The 21,410-nt window shown below is 43.5% G+C and overlaps 2 protein-coding genes across 5 annotated transcripts in view; one reads left to right on the top strand and one right to left on the bottom strand.

Moving 5' to 3' along the window:
* LOC119545840 (rho GTPase-activating protein 7) overlaps positions 1–21,410 on the top strand; it is a 98,244-nt gene that overhangs the window by 62,318 nt on the left and 14,516 nt on the right. For 3 of the 4 annotated variants that reach the window (XM_037851803.1, XM_037851802.1, XM_037851804.1), the window contains 4 exons: positions 7,651–8,259; positions 15,393–16,036; positions 16,376–17,261; positions 17,749–17,791. In XM_037851803.1, the coding sequence (XP_037707731.1) occupies positions 7,651–8,259; positions 15,393–16,036; positions 16,376–17,261; positions 17,749–17,791 (2,182 nt within the window). Of the gene's footprint in view, positions 1–7,650; positions 8,260–15,392; positions 16,037–16,375; positions 17,262–17,748; positions 17,792–20,597; positions 21,016–21,410 lie in introns of those variants that run through there. The other variant, XM_037851805.1, reaches the window with a different exon arrangement.
* LOC119545841 lies at positions 1,752–5,634 on the bottom strand. Its single transcript, XM_037851806.1, has 3 exons — positions 4,877–5,634; positions 3,015–3,385; positions 1,752–2,619 (listed from the first exon to the last, which is right to left on the bottom strand). Exons 1-3 carry the CDS (start codon positions 5,413–5,415, stop codon positions 1,874–1,876), a joined length of 1,656 nt encoding a protein of 551 aa, XP_037707734.1. The 5' UTR covers positions 5,416–5,634; the 3' UTR covers positions 1,752–1,873.

Raw genomic sequence — 21,410 nt, 5'->3', positions numbered from 1 at the left:
CACAGCTGTTTAGCACTAAGCTTACCCAGTGGCGGATCCAGAGACGATTCTTGGGGGGGGAAATTGAACTTATTCTTCGATTTGGGGTTCAAACTTATTATTGCGAGAGAAATACAGTACAAATTATAAAACAAAAATATTATTTGGTGAGAAGAGTGTCACTGTTGTATTTTCATTTTTTTATTGCAGAGAATATTTTTCTAGCAAACAAGTAAAATTTTCAGGTTCTGTGGTTCCAAGGGGGGGGAAATTTCCCTAATTTCCCCCCCCGTGGATCCGCCACTGGCTTACCTAACTCAAACGCTGCCCTCCAGTGAACGCGTTCCCCTACCTTTGACGCTTCAAAAGCTGCACGTGAGTTGGCCACTCCAAGTGTCATTGCCCAGCGAAGAGTTGAACGCAATGGAAATGTGTAGTATTTGTGGACTCTGCTGCTTGCATTCTTCTAACCAAACATAGGTACAAACGTATTTATATGCATATACACACTCCATATGAAGTGCCATTGAAATTATAATGATCTTCAGGGGATTTTGGACCGATCGCTCGGACGTCAGGCTACCAGAAAAAATCAAAAAACCAAAAAGAGGCCAAAACGAGATGGAATAGCATATGGGTATTATTTAACCAATTTGTTGTTGCCCGCTTTTGGATCTGGCTATGACCTTCAATGGTCATTTGTCGAAAAACAAAGCGAGCTGGTCCGCTGGCTTACCAAAAATATTTTGACGTTGATGTCGATGTGGTCAATGTCAATGTCAGAAATCGACTGAAGTGGAAAATCTCAGTTTGCAGTGACTTCAAAATTCACTGTTTCTCCCTTTTTCCAGTGCTTGGCTAATAAGCTAAACTCGCGTGATTGATGTGCGTTTTGGGGATTACATGGCCCTTTGCTGGCCTGACCTTTGCATTCGTTCAGCAGCTGTTACCCAGCCATAAACTGGTTGCCGCTGTTCTACAATATCTCTGCCTGCATATCTGCGATGTGGCATCAACTGCGTGCCACGCCCGCCTGTCTGCAGCTGGGTTTCTGCCTCCTCTGCTCCAACGGAGTCTAGACCCGATCCCCAGCACAATGCTGATTGCATTTAGCGATAAATTAACCAATGAATACAATTAAAATAGGAAATACTCGCACTGCAACCACATCGCCAAAGGCAACGAGGCGAGACCTTCGCAGAAGACACATGGAGAAATATATATATGTCAGCAAAGTTCAGAAGCCCTTCATAAAACAAATGTACAAATCAACCCGAACCATTGATTTCTAAAAAAAACTAGAAGTTCTTTCAATTCGCAGAGTTTTTCAAGGGACTACTTTTAAGTCTAACAAGTCCCAATGTTAAAGATCCTAAGCCCTATACCAAAGTTCCAAAAATAAATTCCTGATAAGTAATGGAAACTTTTCTTAACAAAACTAGAAGTTCTTTCAATTCGGTTTAATGGAGGATATTAATAAGCAGAGTTCTTCAAGGGACTACATTTAATTCTAACAAGTCCCAAGTGCTAACTGATCCTATGCCCTTTAACAAACTTAAATGAAGAATTTTCTGATAAGTGATGGAAACTTTAAATTGATGGACCCGAAATACAGCCAAACAATTGATCCCTGAAAGTAATAAAAACTTCCCGCAATTGATCAGATTTTCTCCCAGTGCAGTTCTCGAAAGGCGTCCCCAAGGGCAACGGAGTGGAGTAACCTTCAATTCGCCACGATTCGATTCGATTTCTCCCCAAATCAATTGCATGCTGTACTTTATTGTGTGCCATATAGTTCTGTCTACATGAGTCGAGGAAATAGGTGCCCCAAGCCGAAAACTGAACAGCAGAAAAAACCGAAACCGAAACCAAAACCGAAAATCGCTCGCCGCATTTAAATGTTCCAAGTGTCCGAATCAGTGTCCAAATGTGGATTAGCCGGGTGCGATTGCGTTAATTGTGTCTCGTGGGCATCGTTTGGCTGGATAGTCTTGCCTGGGGTGGAGGGGATGGATCTCCGGAGGCGTTCTTCTCCCGGCCAGGATGGGATTTTCACCTGCTGCTGCTGGCGCATGTTCGGATTGCCAATGAAGCGGACATGGGGCAGCAGCAGCTTCTGCTGCACATCGGCTGACATTGATCTTGTCGAGTGCAATCTATTAGCGGGCAGTCGCCAAGAAGCCACTGCAGCGGCAGCAGCATCCTCGATTGACAGTGATGGCCTGACTGATTGATCGTAACCATTAATTTTATGCGTTGACATTCTTTGCGGCCAGTTGTTGTCGCTGTCATCTGGCCATTTTCCCGCCCGCTCTCCGAATTTCCCGCCATTGGACACCGAGTGCCGCTTGCCGCGATTCGGAACGAATGGATCGTCGTTGTTGTAGAGATCCCGGAGCTGCAGCTTCTTGCCCCGGGTGGCGAAGAAGGGATCGTCGGCCACTTGGAAGAGGTTGCGATGCTTCTTGCCGCGGTGCGGATAGAACAGGTCGTCATACTTGAACAGATCCTTGACCTTGTCGCGCCTGCCGCGATTCGGCACGAAGGGCTCATACCGGTTCATCAGGACCTCGAGATCGGGGGAGTTGTGCTTGCGACCTCGAGGCGGTATGAAGGGGTCGTTTTCCTTGCTCAAATTGTCTGCAGAGTATAGAGAAAAGGGAATGGGCTTAAAACTAGTTAGTATCTTACATTTAGAGTAACCTGAAGCTAATAGTAAATATTCTATTTCAATGAAAGATGGTCCTGAAATAATATCTAGTTGAAGATATTAAGTGGTTCTATTGTAATAGGTATAAAACTAATAAGAACCTTGCATATAAATTGTCCTGATTGTAAAAACCATTGTTAAATAATATTTTTTAGTTAAGGAACGTCTTAAGATAATATCTAATTGAAGATATTTAGGAGTGCAAATAAAATAGATTTAAAAGCAATAAGTAATAATTAAAAAAAGTCGAGTAATATTTTTTTAAAAGATTAATCCCATAGAAAACAGATTTTCAAGAGATACTACCTAGAACCAACCCACTCACCTCCAAGTTGATAGCCATCGAAGAGCTTCTCCCTCCTCACCAGCACATATTGGGGCTCGTCCACAACGAGCGGGGGCTCCAAATGACCTGACAGGTTCAGCTTCTTCCAGAGGAACATCCCAGGATAGTAGGTCTCGGCAGCCCCGTCACTCAGATTGCCCAGGGGGCGTTGAAGGGGATACAGCACCTGCATGGCCCAGTGCAGGAACTTGATGAGCTCCTGCTCGCCAGTCAGCAGCATGAAGACCTCATTGTTGCCCTGTTCCTCGTCGTCGTCCACATCCTCCTCGGAATCCGAGGAGCTCACCTCGGATTCGGAATCCTGCATCGAACTCAGCTGCAAGTGGAGGCGGGCCAGGGCCTCTTTGTTCCTGATGAGGGGTATATACATAAAGGTTTACGGTTTCTATAGTCTGATTAATGCCCCATCATTTGTTCGCTTTAAGGAGCAGCGCATTTTCACATTTTTCTTTTTGGTCATGAGCGTGGGCTGCGGCCATGGGTTTCAATTACCCTTCTTGGCCAGAGTTTCTCTTTTCAAAAAAAAACACAACAGACGACACCAATTTGATGAACTTCTTTTTCCCACTCACACATGTGACCCAGAAACGCCCAAACTCTTCGCTTATCCGAGGCTGTCAGGGCTGATCCAATTCAATCATAAGTCAATTTGAGGCAATTCAACAGAAATTACTGTGTAAAATTACAAATTAGGCGAACAGCAACAATCGAAAGTTATGCGGGCCCATGGTTAATTAATCAAACATTTAAACAAATCATCAAAGCCAAACACAAGCGAACAGAAAATAATAATCATAAGGCCCCAGCCCTGAGATGATTAATTCGATTTTAATAGCAGCGCCCAATAATTTTTCAACACAAGATAATATTCCGCGTAAATTACAAGGCGCAGAAGAGAAGAAATGTTTTAAATAAAACAAAAGCTGAGCGAGGGAAAAATATTTCTCACTCGCCGAAATGAAAAGTGAAACTCGTAATGCAGTTTTCGTTTCGATTTCGTTTCGGGGCAATGAATTTGCTGACAGTTGTTATTTTATAAAATAAATCAACATACGGTGCGGCGGTCTCCAGGCTCTGACTTGAAACAAAACTGCAATCGTCGGTACTGATTTTTTCACGCCCATTAATTGGTTTTGCGTGTTCCGAGTCGACAGCCAAATTGTCGACGATTTGTTGCCGCTCTTGTGGGTTAACGTTAACCATTTTTTTTGGCAAGGCCTGGCGCCCTGGAAAGGGTTAGCATTAACCCTCTGAAGGCCAAGGGTTTTGGTTTAAAGATAAAACATGTAAATGGAAAGCAAATTAAGAGATAAACAGGCTCCAAGAAATTTCTGCTGTGATACAGAAGAAAAAACCTATCAAACAAATTTTTGTTTGCGAAGAACTAGCATTCCTAATACACAACATATATTTTTGTTCCTAGCTAATTTCATTTTCAAGCACTTGAGAAAATATTAAGTGTTAGTAATTTAGCCACTTGTAATTTATATATACAAATCTATCAGTCTAATTTGAAGAATTGACACAGAACACAAAGTACTTAAGCTACAGCCTCCATTTTTATCCTCAATTTTCCAGCTACAGTAAAGATATTTGCTGAGAAATGATATTGCAATTAGAAAATTATTAAAGGGAAAATTAAGTAAGACCCCTGGATATACATCTTTAGTTTTTCGCTTTCCTAAACTCAATGGGTTAAGCCGGTACTTTAGCTGCCAAATTGGTTTACATGTGAGGCGGAAGCGAGGAGCTCAACTTTCTCGACTTTCCTTCTGTGCAGCCTTGAACCTGCTGGCCAATCTCAGACCGCCACTTTGCCACCCACATCCTGGACTTCTTACCTGGCCGCCAGCATGGTGCGATAGTACTCCTGCGGACACTTGGTGGATGCACCGGCTCGTCCCTGGCAACGATTGCCCCAGTACCGGTGAGGGGGCGTGGCCCGATAGTGGTTGGGTCCCAATCCGCGACCCATTCCCGCTCCCATTCTCATGGCAATTTCCTGCGGCGCTGATTGCCTGGCCCCTAAATCATCTGCGTTTCGATTAAAATCCTCAGACTGCCGCGGTGCCGGCTGCTCCACATCGGGCAGGCTGAATTTTCCTGCATCCGAATCCGAGCTCGGATCCGAATCCATGGGGCTGTTGTGGAGCATATCGCGCAGGGCATCGGTGGGGCTGTCAAACAGGACGCGTGCATCCTTTTTCTGCTGCTGTTGGTATTGTTGCTGGTGTGGCTGGTGCTGCTGGTGGCTCAAGGCCGCCTTCGTGGCCGTGGCGATAAGCGATGGTGGCAAAGATAGGACCACATTGCCATGGCCATGGCCACCGCCGCAATAAATCGCCAGGCAGACGCTGAGCCAGGCCAACGTGAGTCTCATGCTGTCTGCCGCTCGGATCGCTGGACCGACTTGGACTCACAAGCTCCAGACTTCAGACTCCAGTCACCAGACTGCAGACTCCAGACTCGAGCCTCGAAGTTGTTCCAATTTTTATTTCACTCCTGCCTCGTCGGCCACTTTGAAGAAGCCAAGTAAGCCAAGTAAGCCAGTTAGCCAGTCAGCCAGCCAGCGGCATCCGCTGCGTTTTGGCTCTTAGAAAAACGCAGAGACTGAAACTGAAAGTTGCCGGCCAGCGGTCCAGCTTTTTATAGCTCGAGATGTGGCCAAAGGAGCGGCCCGCGGAGTTTTGGGAATACGCCTGCTGGTCGCGGTCCAGAGACCCTTGGTCACATATGAGAACACTCGAAGAAATGGTCACAAAGTCATAGAGGGCTTTACAAGTGGTTTACTTTCAAGGAACCACAACTTATTATCGAGAAATTAGCATTTCTAGAAGCCTTTTTTTTATAATTACCTTCTATATGACGAACAAAGATCGCATTAAATTTGAAATATTTTTTAAGGTTGAATAGCATTTTTCCATAAATTCATAAATATTGTTAGCCTAATTTGAACGTATGAAAATGTGTATAACCGACCAAGGATCGTTGGAAATAGAATGTTTATGAAATGATTTAATTTATAATCCGACTTCACTTTTTATGAAATATTTTTAAAATGACATTAACTTTGAATAAACATATAAGGGCAATACCTTTTAGAGCAAACATTTAAGATTATTATTTCTGTATTCAGTACACTTTCAAATTTGAGGAAAGAGAATATAAAACGTTTTTTAAAAATCTTATCAACATAATATGTTAAGACTGCCAAAAATTATTAAAATGTTAAAATAAATATTAGAACCTTTACAATTCTTTGCCTCAGTGCCTGTTTGATTCCAAAGCAATGCCAATTGTTTATCCAGCGCGTCGTAGCATGAAATTAATAAAAAGAAATTGCATTGTATGACGACGAACTGGGAAATAAGGTGGCCCACTTGAGATGGCCCCGGGAAAACTCTCGTACGTCATAAGTTCACTTCGAAAATGGCAAACCAGTGGGCCAAACTCGATTGGTGTCCGGCTTTGTTTGCCTAACCTGTGACCCGAGAGCCGCCCTCACAAATTAGCCAGCCAACTTCTAGCACTACCTGAGAGCCCCGGCGATAAAATCATGGAGTTCGCGGCTTTCTTTCAAGCCCCCAGAAGCAATAGACTACCTCTGAGAATTTATTGCCTGCTAATGTTCGATCGCATTTGTCTGAGGGCTGCCCTTCTGGTTAAAGCAGCCACAGAAAAAAAGAAAAAAAGAACAAGGGCCCGCAAACCAAGAAAAAAACACAATTGTTGAGTAATGAGCACTGCACGTTATTAATGTCACTGGGGAATCGGGAATCAGGGATCGGGCAGAAGAAGGGCTGCGAAAGAAGGTTTTCAGGGTTTCTGGGGACCCAATACCAGTTCTGGGTCTTGAACCACGATTTTTAATTAAGTAATTCGCTGACTTTGTTAGCCCTGTGGGCTCCATCTGTCTCAGATCTTCCCTGGCGACCATTCGCAGTTCTCTGCCCGTGTTTTCTGTTTTCAGTTTTAGGTCTCCTCTTTTTTGTTGTGTTTAATCTGGCTAACAAATTGCTTCATTTCAATTTATTTGCATTCGAGTCGTGTTCCGCTGGGAGTTCGTGGCTGCAGTTTTCTGTTTCCCGATCCGAGTGTGGAAAGGAAAACCTTTCTGTTCGTGTTCTAATTTATTTGTCTTTGATTGTGCCCATGTCTCCATCTCCACCGGGTTGTCTTGGTCGTGTCCTGGTACTGGTCCTGGGCTTTCTTTTTGTCCCGTCCCCGTTTGCGGGGCAAATTAAGCAAACATACATCATAGTCGGGGGCCATTAGAAGAGGCTCTTTGTGGATGGGAATGTGGCGCTCTGGGCGCGATTAATAGACCATTGCCTTGATATATGTGCGCAATTAGAGCGCTAATCAAAACCTAATCTCCGTGGCAGGAAGGAATTTATGTGTCTTCTATGGAGGGAAAGAATATTGGGAAGAAATGGGGAAGGGAGTTTTGATTTTATATTTATTATAAACCTAAAATAAGGGGTGTAACAAGTAAAAAATGTGGTGTTAATACCCTTTTAGGAGTATTTATTACAAGATTTTTGGGCATTTTGAACAATATACCGACATATTTTCTCTAAGTGCACCCAACTAACAACTGCCATTCTAATTGCAGCGGGAAATCAACGAGGTCTTCGAGCTGCGCAAGGTCCAGCGTTTGCAGCAGCAGCTCCGTGAGCAACTGGAGGAGCGGCTATCGCAGTCGGGAGTCCAGCCGCTTGATGAATTGTCTCGTTCCACGGAATCAGATAGCGGCTTTGACAGCAGCAGCACCACAGCCACATTGGGCACACCATCAGCTGGAGCTGGAACTGGTGGAGCTGGGGCAACAGGAGCAGTCACATCGGGCCAGCCAGTGACAACTGAACTTAGGGCCCTGCCACCGCCGCCCCTCAGTCCCACCAAGATCCCGACGAAATGCCTACCCACTCCACCTGTCCAGGCGGACGATGTTAACATTTGGGCCTGCAAGTTCCTACGCGATCTGGACAGCCTGATGGCCTCGGGCGATAAGCTGCCCCCGCATCTGGCAGCCCTGGCCGAAGGATCCGGTTCCGGTTCGGCCAGCAGTTCGCCCACCTCCAGGACGGCGCCCCTCCTCCTGTCCGCCGCCGCCTCGGCGGCCATCCAGAGTCGCTACGGCAAGGGCTCATCCATCATGGAGCAACAGCTCCACCAACAGCAGCAGCAGCAGAACGGACTCGTCTTAAAGCCGGAGAAACACGTGAGTACACAGCAAAAAAGAAACCATTCTGCAAAGAGCGAATTAAAGACTAATTTGTTGAGGGATATCATACTTACACGTATTTTAAATTATCCACGACTATTCTAATGGATTTAAAACCCTTCAAATAAGATATATACATTCTTAAAGAAGGTTAACCCCCCATTTTGTGCATATGCTCTGCAGCTTAGGCTGAGATTTCGTAATCTCAAATCTCTGAAATTCCCGTGTAATCTCCGGCTGCCTCAATTTCGACATGCGAGCGAACAAACAGCGAAGCATACTTTATGAATGTGGGTTAGATAAAATGCGCCCAAGACAAAGGCATCTAATCTGAGTCACAACAATGTTGTCAACACACACGGGCAGCAACCAAATTTGGGGGCCCACACACACAGTTTGCCTCTCGCCACCCCCAAAATGAGGGCCTGTCCCCCAAACATTCGGTGAGCAAGGAATGTTCTTTCAAGAACTGCCATATGTTCCATCCATCCATCCAGCTATCCATCCATTTGCCGGATGCGCAACTGAAGCGCGTGAAATTTATGGGCATCAGAATAGAGGAGTTGGAGATGGAAGGCAGGAAGATGAAATGGGGGCTGGAAATGGGTCCGTTGATAGACAGTCGTCACTCGGTGGCTGGCACTTGAACGAGTTAAACTTTGAACTGTTTGAATAAGACAGAGGGCCAAGTTTTATGGGAGTTGCATTTTTCGGGGGCTTTGCATCGCCATAAAATGTGTAATAAAATACTCTAATTAGTGCAGTTCTTCAGGCTGAGATTGAAAGACAATTAGGAATTGATTGCCGGGCAAAGAGTCGTAAAAGATTTTCTAATTGCAATCAGTGTGCTGCGGAGGAAAGACCAAAGTTCAGAGAGATGCTGGAGAGTTTAACCGTTGCAATGCCCTGGAAATGAAGTGAGGAAATATATTTTTGGCTAAGCCATTAAGGGTTTTCAAACACCATTTCTTCTCATTGGGTTCCTTAATTTCTTACTATATTTTCGTTGTAACTTTTTTCCGAGTGCTTGGCATTTAGTCCCAAGAAAAGTAGCTGCAATCTTTGGCCAACTCACCCAGCTGACCCACTTTGTGCAGTCGTGGCCCATAAACCATAAGCCCCGAAACAGACTAACCAACTTGTTAGCTGTCTCTGGCTTATCAAACCGAATATATCTAATTAAAACATTTATAAGCCAAAACGGCTCATAAACGGCACTGGGCTTGCGGTCTGGTCTCCGGCTCCCCGGTTGCATATGGTTAGCATACATTGCGCTCACCTCTCGGGTCTCCGATTATCGGGGGAAAAACCTCAAAAAGGCAGCAGCCGACTTGCTGCAACAAGGCAAATATTAATTTTTAAAACGCGTGCCATGCCAGTGGAAAAACACGACATCAACACCGAAAACGAAAATGAAAACCGTAAAACCCACAAAAAAAAAAACCCGGGGAGTGGATGGTATTGGGTGGGGGGAAAGGGCTCCATTGTTCATGTGGCGTGGCCGTTGACAAGTCGAAATCTTTGCTACCAATCGATAGTAACCTCAGTTGCAGCATTTTGCACAGCCAAGTATGCTGGGCCATTTCCTTTTCTCCCGTTCTAGTTGCAAAATGAAAGGCAACAGGAAATAATGTTGCCTGGATCTGTTTTTGCCAAATACAGCGGAGGTTATAATATTAGAGCTTACTGAAAAAAATATTATAGATCATTTTTTTTTTGGTCAGCATAGGAATTTATAGTACTAGACACCAGGACCGACTCTAAAATTATTAGGACTTATAACGTTTATTAATTTTATAACTGTACCTAAAATAGCAATAAAACTTATAGTAAATTGCTTTTTTATGACTTAAGCAGTCCATACAAAATTCTTATTTATTCGAAAAGAAATTCATATTTCTTTAACCGGAACTGTTTTTACTTCTTTGACATCCGCCTGCAAATAGTTTTCGAATTTTTGGGTGCTGTCAGGGAAAGGTACCGGTCCCCGGAGCTGTCATATTTTGCCTTAATCGCCCCGGTAAAAGTGCCAATTAAAAGCGCTTAAGCCCCACTGCACTAATTAAGGCAAAGAATGTGGTCGACTTGCCAGCTGAGCGATACACTCATTCGGTCAATCAGTCAGTGAGACAGTGGGACTGAGGGCCATGATTTATGAGCTACCGACGGCAGCATAAATCAAAGGCTACATCGCATCGGCCTTTTGTATCGAGGGCACAAGTGCGTGCCCGGCTTGCCAAAAATCGGCTGGACAAACTGTCAATGAAAGTAAAACAGCAGTAGAAGTTTCTCAGTTTTTTCAGCTTTTTCCGCTTTTTGTTTCGTTTGGATTGGTTTGGCTTCGCTCGAAAGGCGCAGGAGTGGAGTGAACTGGGTCAACATGCCGCCCTGCAGCAAGATCAGAAAAGCCAGAGACCTCTGCAGAACACTTCACTTCACTTTTTGCCGGGGCTGTCAACACGGCAGCAGACCGAGCGGAACCCAAAACGCCCCAATTTAGTTGGCTGCTATGTTTATGGGGATCGTATCGGGGACCGGGCCCAGGCCCAGTGTTTCTCCCTGCGAAAGTGAATCTTGTGCAGCATGCTTGTTGCATGCGTGTGGCAGGGGGCATCAACGGCCAACGCAATGCGCTTAATGATGATGAACCATGCAGATGCAGCAGATGTGGAAGATGCAGAAAATGCTGGCCAGCACTGAGGAAAAAATATGAGTGGAATTCGATATTGAAGAAATAAAGTAGAATCAAGTATACCTATCATGTGTTATGTTATCATGTGAGTTTTAAGTAGATTTTGCCGATTATTTTTATTTGATCAGGGTATTTTAGGATTATATTTTCAAATAATTAGTAGCGTTGTAAAGAGTTTTAGTATTTAATTCTATGATCCAAAATGTTTCGGAAATGTTTATATCACTATATAAAAAGTATTTGAACCAGTAAAATAATAGTACATCTGATAATAGAAAGGACATAAAATTATTATTGTTTTAAAAATTAATACAAATATAATAAAATATTAGGATGTGAAGTCTTTAGGCAAAATAATATCCCTTATAAGATAATCATTATATCTGAGGTTAACTTGTTTTTAATGATTGTTCTCAGATAAATATATGAAATCTTAAAAATTATTATTGTCATTGAATAATTAGTTGTAAAAATTAGAAACAATGATTGTTTTTGCATACCGCTGATAAGAATAGCTAATTCTCCATGTGTAGGCCTTGCAAGGCTGTCCAGACAAAAGACCGCGACACACAAAAAGCTTTTCACGCAGCTCAACGAGCCCCAGACACTTTGACTTAAGTAGAACTTGCAAATCACTGCAAGGCAAACAAACACGACGGCCAACAGAAACCAGGGAAGAGTATAGGGGATAGTGATCAGTGATCGGGGATCGGGGATCGGAAGACGGGGAACAATGTCCAATGAGGAGGACGATGGGCTGGGCAGGCGTTTAAGTGTTTTGATTTGATAATTATTATCAGTGCGCATGCGTGACCGCGGGCAGCTCGTCCGGCCAACTCAGTCACTCATTTGCCGTGGCAGTCAGGGGCATGTCCAATCGATTTGCGATAGTCTGCCCCAGCATGATCGGGCGTACTTTAATACTTATGTTGTGCACTCGAGGACCGGCACTTTCTGGGTCACATATCAATAAAAGTGGAGCGCTGAGGCGTTGCCCGGTGCATTTGTCATTCTGATATCGAAACCAGTAAACAATCGCTGTATGTATATACATATATGTATATTTATTTTTTTAGATTTCTTGCGACCCGTTTTTATGATCAATTAGGAGCATTTAAAGTTCCTCCCCCCCGGGGAATTCTTGATAACCCCAGGCCTAACCTAGGGGAAAAGCAATTTTTATGTGTCATTTTGTGTTCATTTTATTGCATTTTTCATTAACTAACCGAAGAAAACATTTCATTTATTTTCCATTCCATTTCCAAATCGTCTCATTCTTCGGCAATGTTGTGAGAAATGTTCAGATTTTTATGACATTTAAATAAGTCTTTGTCAGCGTTTCGGATATCGGATTCTACTGCCGGTCGTAAAACTGACTTGAATTTTCTTTCCCCAGCCGTAAAATGCTTCAATTTCAATCAAAACACAAGCCAGCGAGTGAGAGAGAATGATTGGGAATTGCTTACATATGTAAAACAGATTGGGCATTAAGAATTTTTCCTTTCATTACAATTTTTGGGTGCCTTGATAAAATCGCTAAATTAATCGAGTGTGCGCGGCGAGATACACAGATGATCTTCGGGACGATAACTAGCCGTAAAATGGTGAAAAGTTTTCATTACCCCGGCAGTTGGGGCAGTCGAAATCGATCGGAGTCGGCGCCCGGCAGCCTATAAATGGCCATATGTTCGATTCTTGGCCATGCCCATAAACGCCATTGATCTGGACGCCCAATTAATGCGTCGCCGGCGAGAGTTGGCGGCTCATTAACACGCAGTTCGCTCAGATGGCATCGCCTTGGTCTTTATTAATAATTCATAGACGTGGCCCCGTAACAGGCGCTCGAGACTGCTCCATAATGCATTACAAATTTGATTTCGAAGCGGCAGCAGATGTGTGCTGGGTCTCCCAAAGGACCCCCCCGACTGGCGGACCGCATCCGCATCCTGTGACCATTTTTAGACGGGCGTCGTCTGGTCCGGAGTCGAAGACTGCACTCGATTAGGGGGATATGTGCAGCTGGGATGTGGAAAATATTGTTTGTTTTTAATTCGTTTAATATTTGTTTTGCGCTTGCGAAAATTTCATATCCCTCAGACACACAGTTCCTGAGATAATGAGGTTTTCTATTATATATGGATTCTAAAAAACTTCAATTTTGTATTGTTTAATAAATATTTTAATGCCATCTCTGATTTCAACTCTTTTCACAAAAGAACTCCACTCTTTAACTCGAAAATGTTCCCCGAGAATTCCTAAATGCCTACTCAATATTTATTTTAAGCGCTTGTAATTTCAATGTTAACTGGAAATGCCTAAATGCTGGGTATTATATTCATGTGTTTATAATTTAGTACAAAGCCCAGGCATTTCATATTGATTGCTTTCGGGAACTCGACTGGCCACTCCAATCAGGCCGTGATACACTTTTTGTGCCGGCAGTTTCGCTGGCCAGCGATTCGCCCAAGGCCCCCAAGGAATTACGCTAACAGAATCAGCAGCAGACACGGCAGCAATATCGCTGCTGCGGCAGCAACATCGCCGATACAGCAGCAACAGCAACCTGCTGCAGCAGCAACACGGTTCCCATTCCCGGTTTCAGGCCGCGGCTCGAGGCATAAATGCACTTTTTTTTTTTCTGCCGATAAATCATTTAAATCAATTTCCGCCTGTTGCAGCAGCAGCCCGGATTTTTTCCGCCAAATGAGAAAACCAAATTGTCAAACGCTTGCCAAAGGCTTGTTAATCGAATTGACATAACGCACTTATCCCCCTGTGGAACATGGCCGTGAATATAGACATTCAGCTGGGCCTTGGGTTCTTGGAACAGAGCGGTTGTTATCACACGCGGCTTATAAATCATAAGCCAAAACAATAGGGGAAATGTCTGTGCTAAGTCGGCTTCATTGAGATGCCTTTCCGCGGAAATAACTAAGAGATACAAAAAGAAAAGAGAAGAACTAACCCGTCTTGGTCAAAGATTTGCATAAAATACGAAAATTCCTGAGCTGCTTGCGCGTTCCACTTGACAATGTCTAAAAATTCCGCTGATGTTTCCTTTTTCGCATTGTCTCTGGGCTGGGCTTCCCAACAAGGTAGCCTCCAGATTGGATTGGTGGCTGTGGAGACTGGGGGCAGCCAGGTCCACCGCGCTCATTATGCATTCAAGGTCCTTGCCCGTGGAGGTTGAGGTTGCGGCCCTCGAAACTGTCAGCGGCACTCAGTGTCGACTTTTCTTTATTAAACCTGACTGACTATATTTTAATAAGTTAACTTGTTCTTCTTCCTGCTGCACTGGGGAAAAGCTGTCCTGAAATTGTAGTATATAAATGGAAAATGTCAATGTCCAATGTAATGTGAGACTTAAAGTTAACGGAAATTAATATTTATAAACAAGGGAGTGTTCTAAGAAATATACATTTTATTTAGTATCATTTATTATCAAAGAATATTTTTATACCCTTGCAGAGGGTATATTGATTTCAGTCAGAAGTTTGCAACGCAGTGAAGGAGACGTTTCCGACCCCATAAAGTATATATATTCTTGATCAGCATGACTAGACGAGTCGATCTAGCCATGTCCGTCTGTCCGTCTGTCCGTCTGTCCGTCCGTTTCTACGCAAACTAGTCTCTCAATTTTAAAGCTATCGGGCTGAAACTTTCCCAAAAGTCTTATATCTTTTGCAGGTAGTATATAAGTCGGAACCAGCCGGATCGGACAACTATAACTTATAGCTCCCATAGGAATAATCGGACAAATAAATGAAAAAAAATTATATCTTTGGTGTTTTTTAGCATATAACCTTCTAAGCTTGGAAATAACATTTTTTAATTAGTTTTGAGTTTCGAATTAAATTTTATCGAAATCGGACGACTATATCATATAGCTGCCATAGGAACGATCGGAAAATTTGTGGAAAAATAATATGAAAAAAATTATAGCTTCGGTGTTTTTCAACATATAACCTCTAACGCTTGGAAATAACATTTTTTATTTAGTTCTGAGTTTCGAATTAAATCTTATCAAAATCGGACGACTATATCATATAGCTGCCATAGGAACGATCGGAAAATTGGTAGGAAAATAATATGAAACAAATTATAGCTTCGGTGTTTTTTGACATATTATCTTTTAGAATATCATTTAGAATATCATTTTTTGTGTTTTTAAATTTAATAATTATAGCTGCTAGGGTATATAAGCTTCGGCTTGCCGAAGCTAACTTCCTTTCTTGTTTTAAGTTTTGCTTAGTTAGATTTTTCCATTATTCCATTTAGGAATTTACTTTCCTAGCCACCATCAAATAGAAATATCCTCTTAATAATCGAAAATAAATATTAAACTTCAGCTAAAAAATGATCTTAATACATTTTTATATTTTTTTTAGTTTAATGTAGAATCCAAAAATGTTCTAAGTGTATTCCTTACCTCTTCCAGGCCACCATTCCATTGCAATCGTTTTACCTTGGCTGCGGACGCAACGAGGCATCGCCGGCAACCAAATCGAATGTTGCCTACATGCGCACCCTGTCGGCGCCGAACGGAGGATTTGGTGGAGGATTGGCGGGAGCAGCAACTGGAGGATCCGGAGGAGCAGCCCTCCCCCCACACAGTCAGCGCAAGAGTCTGGCCTGCCCCCCACTTAATGGCCAGGCGGACACAATAACTTCGACACCGGCAACTCATAAGCTGACAAATTTCCAAAGCGCATTGAAAATCGAGGAGATGGCAGCGGCGAAGGCAACAGGTGAATCCACGGCGACCACCTTGGAGGATTTGAAATCTAGGCGACAGCGACAATTGAGCGGCGGCGACATGGAGACAATGCTGGCCTCCCAGCCGATGCCGATGCCAAAACGGGTGGGCATTAATCATGCGGCGCTGACGAGCAGAAATGCCATAACCCCGCCGCCGGCATCCGCATCCCAGTCAGTCTCGGCCAAAGGCTCCTTCTCCTCCTCGGCAGCCACCAGCACTCCCGGCTACCTGGTGGATGTGACCAAAAAAGGATCCACTTCGAGCATTTGGACCTCGGAGGAGTCCATTCTGCGCAGCGTTGGCGCCGTCGATGAAGACAATAAGTGAGTGCCAGCATTGAGACATTACACTCGGAAAAACTGAGGGTTTTGTTGATTTAGTACAGAGCTCTTAAGAATTAAAAAGAAATCCTTTTCTCTGTTACCTCTTGGTAATTTAAAATTTTTCTTTAGGTGTCTAGAAGTATGCAATAAATAGTTCAGAACTTAAAATATATCGTTGCATACTTTTAGACACCAAATATTATATTCAAAAGGGGATTTCAAAATCCTTTTATGTTTTTTAACCAAGTTTAAAATCCGAGTACAAGCACCCCCCATTTCTTCCGAGTGTAAACCATTTGAATTGATTTGTCAATGTCTTAATGCCTCATCACGTTCCAGCTCCACTTCATCTTCCTCGGCCTGTGAGGAGGCCACGGGTGTCCTGAGCTCCGGCAAATCGGGCATTTCACTGGACTCCTCGGGACTGGACAACGATAACAATGAGAGTGGCATCGGCACGGCCACGCCGCCGAAGGATATGTCCCACTACTGGAAGAGCCACCTGCAGCAATACCATCATCATCATCACCACCTTCACAGGAAGTGTGAGGGCGGTGGCCACGCCCAGGACAATGAGTCTGTGAGCAGCCTGGAGGCGATGCGCAAGATGAAGTTCCAGAAGAGCGGCTCGGTGGCCTCCTCCGATGATCCCGATCTCCTCGAGGTCCTCAGCCAGTGTGGCAGTGGTGGCGAGGCGGCCAATGAATCCCAGGACGACCTGCTGGACGAGGAGAAGGACAAGGAGTGCCACAACGAGTGCGAGATGTTTTGCGACTGCACGGATGGGGATGCCAGTAGTGCCAGCGGTGGAGATGGGGTCACAGTGGTTATGCGAAAGAAGTACACTGCCCCACCACCGATCCTAGTGCCCAGGACCCATAGAAGCCACTCCCTCGACCACTACCATTCCCCGCAGCCCCTTCTGCATCCGAGAAAGGTCCTGCCCATCCAGCACCATGCCATGAAGCACAAGGAGAGGGATCAGCTCTCGCTAGTTTTGCGGCAGGAACCCTTCCAGTCGCTCCTGAGTCCCTCGGCCAATGTCCCTGCCAATCAGTTGCACCACTTCGTGGAGCTGCCCTCGCCCAGCAGCGCCTCCTTGCACAGCGGATTGGGCGACTCTGGTGGCATCCAGGAGCTCTGCACCAAGTCCAACTCGGCGCCGATGCTGCTCAAGGAGCGCGAGATGGGCCGGCGATTCGATAATTTTGAAGCTCCGCATTTGGTAAGTGTTTGGAGAGGAAAAAATATCAAATAGATAGATCGTAATTTGTAAAAGAGAAAAGTAGCCACTTCAAGAAATAAAAATATTTATCAGAAACTCAAACAAGTAATGTAATTGCTTACATTATAAAGGATATTATTCAGTAATTAAAAAGCTGTTGATCCCTATAGTTCCTTGTTTAAACAACAATGTAGATTACTCATATTCCATTCGAAATCTCATATTTATTTCATTTATTTTTATCATACTTAAGTCCTAGCAGCTCCACTTTACTTCATATTCCGTTCAAGGCAATTTACATAATTTATTTCCTTTTTTGTGGTGCCTTGCCAAGTTCTGAGTAGCCTTATAATACCACCGGCAAAGGGTATCCCAATCCGCTTATGGATCCCCCTTCGCAGCACTTATCTACCCGCCCTCGCATCAACTTGATTACCAGACATTAATGGACATACTCTATAACCCCGATCCCTCTTTTTTCCCACAGACGCTGCGCTATTCTCGTTCGCAGAGTGATCGCTATTTAGCAGGTGAGTGAGTAGTGAGTAGTGAATACTGGACGCAGAGCCCCCAACGAGTTCTTTTTAGCCGCGAAACCAGCCGGGCTAAATGAGTTATTTAAATGGCCTGAACCGGGTCGGGACATCAAGGCTGAATGGCTGAATGCCTGATTTGATGCGCCGGTGGTCCTGCCAGCCAATTAGCGGTCTGTTATTAAGCCTGAGTGGTTTATAATAACAGTCTGTCGGGGCATGATTCATAATTTCTATAATTATTCGCGGTTCTGATCTATATGTGATGGCTAAACCACTCCACTGCCTCGGGGAACAAGCACATCATAGGACATTGTTTGGGCCAGCAAATCAATTTCGAACTTTTGCTTTCATTTCGACCAAACAATTGAAGGGTGGCCGTCATTTAAATTACTTTCATGTTCGTTGGACAGAAAACGGGAATATCGAGGGCACCACAGCAAACGGCTCTTTTTGCGAATTTCCAACACTTCCGTCAACACTTCAATACAAATGCCACAATCCCAATCCCAAACTCAAGCCCCAACCCCCACCGAAAATGGCTGTCAATCTGTCAATTCCCCTCACCATATAGTCCAAACATTCAGTGGCATACGGGCACTGAGAAAAAAGTATCACAAGATTCTGAAATATTTAGAAGAAAGTCTAAGGTTGTTAGCTTAAATAATAGAACTTTTGAACAATCGTACTATATTTTGAACTTCATGTGAGATGTCCCTATTAAAGTCTATAAATCAACATAACATTTAATAATATGTATGGCCAAGTTCTTTTAAATACAGAACACCCCCAACTATTTTTCGGACAAAACCACCTGATTTCCAATCAGCAGCATTTACTTTATTTTATTATTTCTCTACTTAAATTATTCTAAAGAGTCTCGTAATCTTCGTAAATGACTGATAAATGTACTTATGAGTGTTCAAAAACGTAATTTATTACATGATAATAATATTCAATATAATGTTCCTACGTGTGCGTACCTACATTAATTGTTCTATTATCTATTCCACCTAAGAACCTTATGAACAAGACCGTTTTTTAGGATTTTTCCTTCGTGTACATAGTCATACCTATCCACATATTGCCTCTTGACCAGAACTCGACTCGACTGATGGTGGTGTGATGGCACTCTTTGTGCTAAAAATGGCGTATAAATGAACGGATGGCGAAAAAATTGAATCACAAACTGGACGCCAAGTGTCCTCCAGTGGCCGCTGGAGCTCTCATTCAATTTCGCTTTTGCAGCCTGACTGCCCCCAACGAATTATGCACATACAAAGCAGTTCGTAGCAATCTCGGCCAATGACGTCATGACGCGGAGAAATGGGCGAAAAAAATAGGCAAAATAAGAGGCAGCGAGAGATGGTCATTTTATGACCATTATCTGGATGTTTGCCTGTCATTTCCTCGCGCACTGACGTCATTACAGTGACGTTTTTCTGGACACTGACAACGTGCCCTCTGAAAAGGTCGCGGCCTTCGGTCGGTTTATCTTGTATACTTACGCGTATTTATACTGCCAATTTAATGTGTGCCATTGCATTGCATTGCCCATAAGCCCTGTGTGTCAATAATGACGGGCTTTAAGTAGAGCTCATTGTTGTTTCTTAACGGAAGCCAACTTCCCAAGTGGCCAGCTCTGCTTTTGTTTATCTTATTGAAAAGATTAAGATTTATATCTCTGATGTTGCACAAGTACAAATTACTCGCATTTATATTTTATTTTATATACACATATCTGCTCATCGTCGGACTTATGGAATATATGCGCGCATGTGTTCCGTCTTCCGCACCAAGACACACCCCAAAAATCAGAAATAATACAAAAGTGGGTGTAGATTAATGAGAAATAATGTACCCGAGTGACTTGCCAATGATTTGTGCTCATAATTTTCCTGTTTATCCAATTAATCGCCTCCAATAAAAGCGAAATGGCAATATTTCCCCGGTGCAAGTTGCAAAGACAAACCGTGATCCTTAAACAAACGAATTGCAGCTGTGTGAAAACAATGGACTTGCACTTCAGCGATTAGAATTGTTTGTGATATCAAACAGATGTGCGGCTGTATCATCAAAGCCCCTCCAGACGCAATAATACCATTTATTCAACTCTCCATAAATCATAAAACCGAGCAAAAGCTCAACCTTGAGCACACTCCAGCACACACATATCTAAAATGAAAAATAAAAAAAAAACTGTGCCAAGCCAACTGTGCACAAAGCAAACGGCCACGCCCACAGCCACACCGCCCACACCTTTCAGTGGAGCAACAGGTGCGGTTGTATCTCGGTGTCTTGAAACTTTCACATGCCAACGTATAAATTTTAATGAATGCCTCGTGAAACAAAAAGAGAAATACAACTAAAACATCAGCTGAGAGTCCTTTTGGCGAACATGGAAATGAAATAAGCATCATCAACATGACAGTTATTCATTTATTTATTTATTTGTTCGCCCGTGGCCCTGGCCAACTAACCACAGAAATAATAATAATAAGCGATTGTCGGGCCGATAACTCTCTCTCTTCTTCTGTCCCCATGAAACATGGGCCAGGAAGTTGCCCTTTCTGCGGCCTATTTGGGCGAACAATACCTAGAGGCCCTTGATGAAGAAGTACGAGCAACAGCACATTCATGTTGCTCATACGCCCCGTTGTTCGGGGTTGCTCATACGCCCCGTGCGCCCATTTCGCTGCTCGGTTGCCGATGCTTCGGACAAGCTTCGGCTCGCCATTTTCCGAGGGAAAAACGAACGCGTTGCAAATTCATTAGTGCTCTTACAGGCGCCGTGCACGGTTGTCGATTTTCGTGGCCGCAGCGAGTGGGAAAACTCGGGTGGAGCGCGTCGACGCCGCCGACTTAAAGCCCAAATCAAAATAAATACCTAAACAAAATAAATATCAATTAAAAAATAAATAGAAAAAAGAGAAGAATGTGCATTGTGTGCTCGATATGGGGTGTATTTTGGTGTAGTTTTCTGTAAACAATCCAAGAAATCCGCTTCGAGCGGACATCAGTTAATTCTTTTCTATCGGGAAAACCACATTTGTGAGTGCTTTTCAAGACGGCGCTGCCCAAACTGGCCAATATGCAACGCCGCATGTCCATCACCATACGGGAGTACAAGTTCTTCAGGAGCTTCTCGCAGAAGTTCGAGAACTGGCCCAAACGCAAGGCCGAGGCATTGTGGCGGAAAATGCGCGAACGCAAGATTGCAGGTGAGCATAAGGTGGCATTTACCAACCGCCAAGGCAGCTCACTGGGAAAAACGTAGCGAACTATCTTTCAGCAAGCAATTAAAAATACTTTTAAATATTTTTGAGAAGATAGGGCTAGAATTTGGGACACCAGACAATAATTGTTAATAGAATAAATCAATTGAAGTCTCTAACCCAATTAAATAATCATATATATCATCATGATTTATGATATGAGATGATAAACTTCAGCTAGTTATTAAAGGTCTTAGATATATTTTTGTGTTGTTTTTAAGAAAGTTAAAATGTGCCTATGATATTAGATAAAATTTAAAAATACAGAAGATCATCATAATATTATAATAACATATAGTTCTTTCTCTCAAGCTAGATCATTGCATAGTAAGCACCTTTAT

This window comes from Drosophila subpulchrella, chromosome 3R (genome assembly GCF_014743375.2).
Source record: "Drosophila subpulchrella strain 33 F10 #4 breed RU33 chromosome 3R, RU_Dsub_v1.1 Primary Assembly, whole genome shotgun sequence".
Classification (NCBI taxonomy): Eukaryota; Metazoa; Arthropoda; class Insecta; order Diptera; family Drosophilidae; genus Drosophila; species Drosophila subpulchrella.
Note: the sequence above shows the minus strand (reverse complement) of the source record. Positions and strands in the feature narration are given on the sequence as shown.

Excerpts from the sequence above, each read along its gene's own strand:
- LOC119545841 (XM_037851806.1), bottom strand. The coding sequence starts at position 5,415 with ATGAGACTCACGTTGGCCTGGCTCAGCGTCTGCCTGGCGATTTATTGC. Across the intron at positions 3,386-4,876 it reads CGCACCATGCTGGCGGCCAG|GAACAAAGAGGCCCTGGCCC; the intron begins GTAAGAAGTCCA and ends ACCCCTCATCAG. Across the intron at positions 2,620-3,014 it reads CGATGGCTATCAACTTGGAG|ACAATTTGAGCAAGGAAAAC; the intron begins GTGAGTGGGTTG and ends TATACTCTGCAG.